The following is a 5,232-nucleotide window of genomic DNA, read 5'->3' as shown; positions in this document are numbered from 1 at the left end:
TGAGATTTCAGATGTGTAACAAGATTTGCTTTTCGAGTAAAACATTTCCCACATTCTGGGCATGAAAATGGCTTCTCCCCTGTGTGAGTTCTTAAATGCACAGCAAGATTTTCTATCTGACTAAAACATTTCTCACATTCTGGGCATGAAAATGGCTTCTCTCCTGTGTGATATCTTAGATGTTTAACAAGAGATACATTTTTAGCAAAACATTTCTCACATTCGGAACAATGGTATGGCTTCTCCCCTGTGTGAATTCTCTGATGGCTCTGGAGATAAAATTTCTGGCTAAAACAATCCCCACATTCTGAACATGAATATGGCTTCTCTCCTGTGTGACTTTTCTTATGTTTATAAAGAGATGCATTTTGCGTAAAACATTTCCCACATTCTGGGCATGAAAATAGCTTCTCTCCTGTGTGAATAACCTGATGAACCTTAAGAAGTGATTTATGAGCAAAGCATTTCCCACATTCTGGGCATGAAAATGGCTTCTCTCCTGTGTGATATCTTAGATGTTTAAGAAGAGATACTTTTTTAGCAAAACATTTCTCACATTCGGAACAATGGTATGGCTTCTCCCCTGTGTGAATTCTCTGATGGCTCTGGAGATAAAATTTCTGGCTAAAACAATCCCCACATTCTGAACATGAATATGGCTTCTCTCCTGTGTGACTTTTCTTATGTTTATAAAGAGATGCATTCTGAGTAAAACATTTCCCACATTCTGGGCATGAAAATAGCTTCTCTCCTGTGTGAATAAGCTGATGAACCTTAAGAACTGATTTATGAGCAAAACATTTTCCACATTCTGGGCAGGAAAATGGCCTCTCCCCTGTGTGATTTTTTAAATGATCAGCAAGCTGAGTATTCAAAGCAAAACATTTTCCACATTCTGGACATGAAAATGGCTTCTCCCCTGTGTGAATTCTCTGATGGTTATGAAAAATTGATTTCCTAGCAAAACGTTTACCACATTCTGAACATGAATACGGCTTCTCCCCTGTATGATGTCTTTGATGGCTCTTAAGATGTGATTTCTCAGTAAAACATTTGCCACATTCTGAACATGAATACGGCTTCTCCCCTATGTGATATCTTTGATGGCTCTCAAGATTTGATTTCTGAGTAAAACATTTGCCACATTCTGAACATGAATACGGCTTCTCCCCTGTGTGAATTTTCTGATGCCTCTCAAGATGTGATTTTACAGTAAAACATTTGCCACATTCTGAACATGAATACGGCTTCTCCCCTGTGTGAACTATCTGATGCCTCACAAGATATGATTTATGAGTAAAACATTTGCCACATTCTGAACATGAATACGGATTCTCCCCTGTGTGAATATTCTGATGCCTCACAAGATTTGATTTCTGAGTAAAACATTTGCCACATTCTGAACATGAATACGGATTCTCCCCTGTGTGAATATTCTGATGCCTCACAAGATATGATTTATGAGTAAAACATTTGTCACATTCTGAACATGAATAAGACTTCTTCCCTTTCTGAGCTCTTTGGGATCCAGCACCACTTCTGTGACTTGCATTTAGCATAACAGTCTTTTTTAAAGGATCAGATGGCAGATTTTTGATTTGAAGGTCTGAGGGTACAACTGGGATAATGGCACGTTTTTCATATGTATCTGGTGCGACAACCGAATCATCCGCATCATAATATGTAGGTATAAGGTGTTCCTCTGTGATCCCGGTACAGTCGTCTGTTAAGAACAAAACTTTTAAAAATAATTCTTAAATAATATAATCTTTAAAATGATATTGATTTTTTATAACATAAAAATTCTGATACAAATTGCAAAACTTGAAGCAAAATTCTATGATAAATTGACAAAGACAGTAGACCTCAGACCACCAGGCTCGAATGCCGAGTGGAGAATCATAAAGGGACCTGCGAGTCAGTGCAATTAGGTGGTGCCTGTGTCCCTGACAGCTACATGCACTGGCGTACAGGGCAGTGGAGAGGAACAGTGCGGTGATGTATGAGGAGGCTATGGCTATGGAGCCAGTGTAAGGCTGGATTAACATTCTCTATTAGAATTTTCTCTTCCCTTAAAATAAAAAAAACATGCATTAAAAAGCATGTGTCAGTAGGATCAACCCTATTAAACCAGACATACTGCTTCTTAGAGTTGATCACAATGAGTGAAACAACCTCTCTCTTCTTCATTTTTCCACTAGCACACATTATTTAGGGAGTGGGGCACTAAAAAGGGGTATATTTTGTACTGGCACACAAAGAGGCTTTTTTTTTATACTGGCACACACAAGGGGAGATTTTTGTACTGGCACACATTATAAGGGGGATTATTACTACTGGGGGACTAGGGGAACAGGATTACTAGTATGGGCACAATGCTGACATTATTACTATTGGGTAGATGGAAAAAAAAGAGTTGCGAGGAGCTGCAGTTTCTTGATGTCAGGGTATACCTAGAGGATGGCAAATTAAAAACTGACCTATATAAAAAGCCTACAGACAGGAATAATCTTTTAAGATATGACCGTAATCATCCACGCCGCATGCTGGACTCCTTACCTTGGAGCCAGATGCTGCGTGTGAGACGAGTGGTGTCAGACGATGATGTATTTATAAGTCGGATAGATGAGATGTGCAACAAATTTGCTAAGAGAAAATGTCCAAACAGGTTTCTGTGCAGGTCGAGGGCCCGGATTTCCTTGACTGACAGGGTGTCCACCGTACAGGCTCCATCCAGGAGTAGGAACACGGGAATAATCCCGTTTGTTTCTACCTTTGGCCAACACAGTGCGGATATTGCACAGATCCTGAGAAAGGACTGACATGTCTTGCACAGTGGTCTTCCTTCTGTTGGTGAATTTGAGAAACCGCCATTGATGGCATATAAACGTGGTGTTAATTTACATGACAAGCTTATTAAGACCGATATAGGGGGAAGCTAACCAAGGAGGCCAGACATACTTGAAACCCAGGAAGACAGGCAATTTCCCTTGCTTGGGTTGTTGCAATTGTGGAAATATGCTGAAAGGTAACACCTTTGTTCACCCAGACAGTGGCAAAAAATACAACATCAGGGAATACTATACATGCCGTTCCAAGTTTGTCATCTACATGATCGTCTGTCCCTGCAGCCTAATCTATGTGGGGGAGACGACCATGGAGATTAGAGAGCGCATCAACAAACACAAAAGTACAATAAGGAAAAAAATGGTAGACAAACCAGTGGCCAAACATTTTGTGGACTGTGGACACTCTGTCAGCCAATTGAGATTCCGAGTCATCGACTCTGTTCCAATTCCAAAAAGAGGAAGTGACAGGGAACGTATATTAAAGAAAAAAGAACTGAAATGGATTTTTACTTTACAGGCTCTACAACCTCATGGGTTAAATATTGAGTTTAATGCAAACAATGTAGATAGATAGAAGATTCCGTTTTGAATATTGAAGTCCAATTCGGTATAACATGTTTTTACTGGGTATTTTTTATATAACATTATTTCACTATTTTGTAATCACACAATAGGAATATTTATCAGCACGCTTTCTAATCGATCATCTGCCATTTTTAGCACTGGCTGATCTGTTGTCACCGATATACATCACTGACATTATATTTGCCAGTAACAAGTGTTGTGGAACAATGCTAGGCAATCTTGAGCTTAGATGTATCCAGTTGGCGATTGCATGGGCCAGTTTGTTCATGTAATCTGCTCTGGATATGCATCGGATGTAGGGATGTATTTAAGATGTTTTAGAACAGATTGGCATTTACTATACATTCGATTGACTGCTATTTCCTGCCTGTGTCTCTAGGACATTCCGTATGTCATGTGATTGTCACATGACTTGTGACGCGCCGGACATGTGACCATGATCGGCATTATGCATTGGCTCACATTCGGCGCTAGTCCAGGGAGAAGACCGTCCATTTGGCTGACATTGTGGACGGCGTACCGCCCACTCTCCGACGTGATGACATCACAGACATGCGCGGTGGGGTCGTAGAGACGCCGACAAGCATGACTATCATGGAGATTAAGCTAGGAATTACCTAATGACTAACAGGCACCTTTGACCTTTTGAAGCAACATTTCATTGGCAGTTTGGATGATTTTAATTACTACACAGGTGGTATTAAGGCCTCTTTCACACTTGCGTTGTCCGGATCCGTCGTGCACTCCATTTGCCGGAATTACACGCCGGATCCGTAACAACGCAAGTGAACTGAAAGCATTTGAAGACGGATCCGTCTTCAAAATGCGTTCAGTGTTACTATGGCAGCCAGGACGCTATTAAAGTCCTGGCTGCCATAGTAGTAGTGGGGAGCAGTATACTTACCGTCCGTGCGGCTCCCGGGGCGCTCCAGAATGACGACAGAGCGCCCCATGCGCATGGATGACGTGATCCATGCGACGCGTCATCCATGAGCGTGGGGCGCCCTGACGTTACTCTGAAGCGCCCCGGGAGCCGCGCGGACGGTAAGTATACTGCTCCCCCGCTCCCCACTACACTTTACCATGGCAACCAGGACTTTAGCGTCCTGGCAGCCATGGTAACCATTCAGAAAAAGCTAAACGTCGGATCCGGTAATGCGCCGAAATGACGTTTAGCTTAAGGCCGGATCCGGATTAATGCCTTTCAATGGGCATTAATTCCGGATCCGGCCTTGCGGCAAGTGTTCAGGAATTTTGACCGGAGCAAAAAGCGCAGCATGCTGCAGTATTTTCTCCGGCCAAAAAACGTTCCGGTCCTGAACTGAAGACATCCTGATGCATCCTTAACATTTTTCATTACACCAATGTTAATCAGATCTCAGATCAGACCCCCATGTCAGTCATATGTCAGCCCCTCAGGTCAGCCATCAGCCCCCAGTGCAAAAAAAATAAAAAAAAAATAAAAACACTTACCTCTCCTGCTCCTGGTCACCATCGCGATCCTCTTCATTCTGCTGTCGGCTGTGTATAGCGGCACACAGTGTGAGGTCACAGAGCGACCTCACGCTGTGCGCAGCCCTGCACAGCTGATAGCCGAGCCGTGGACCAGGAAGCGGCGAGTACAGATCCTTCACCGCTTCCTGGTCCTCCTGTACTAATGAAGCGCTTCCATAATGCGCAGCCACAAGGAGACGTTATACTGTATGGGGGCAGCCACAAGGAGACGTTACACTGTATGGGGGCAGCCACAAGGAGACGTTACACTGTATGGGGGCAGCCACAAGGAGACGTTACACTG

The 5,232-nt window shown here is 42.9% G+C and overlaps 1 protein-coding gene across 1 annotated transcript; it reads right to left on the bottom strand.

The window, feature by feature from the left end:
• Nucleotides 1–323: 323 nt before the first annotated feature.
• On the bottom strand, nucleotides 324–1,692 carry LOC121000854 (oocyte zinc finger protein XlCOF6.1-like; the record flags this gene model as incomplete). Its single annotated transcript, XM_040431586.1, has 1 exon — nucleotides 324–1,692. A coding segment is annotated over exon 1 (1,236 nt), but the record flags the coding sequence as incomplete, so codon positions are not given.
• Nucleotides 1,693–5,232: the final 3,540 nt, after the last annotated feature.

The sequence above is a fragment of the Bufo bufo genome, chromosome 5 (genome assembly GCF_905171765.1).
Source record: "Bufo bufo chromosome 5, aBufBuf1.1, whole genome shotgun sequence".
Classification (NCBI taxonomy): domain Eukaryota; kingdom Metazoa; phylum Chordata; class Amphibia; order Anura; family Bufonidae; genus Bufo; species Bufo bufo.
The sequence above is the reverse complement of the archived record's forward strand: the minus strand, read 5'-3'. Positions and strand labels throughout refer to the sequence as shown.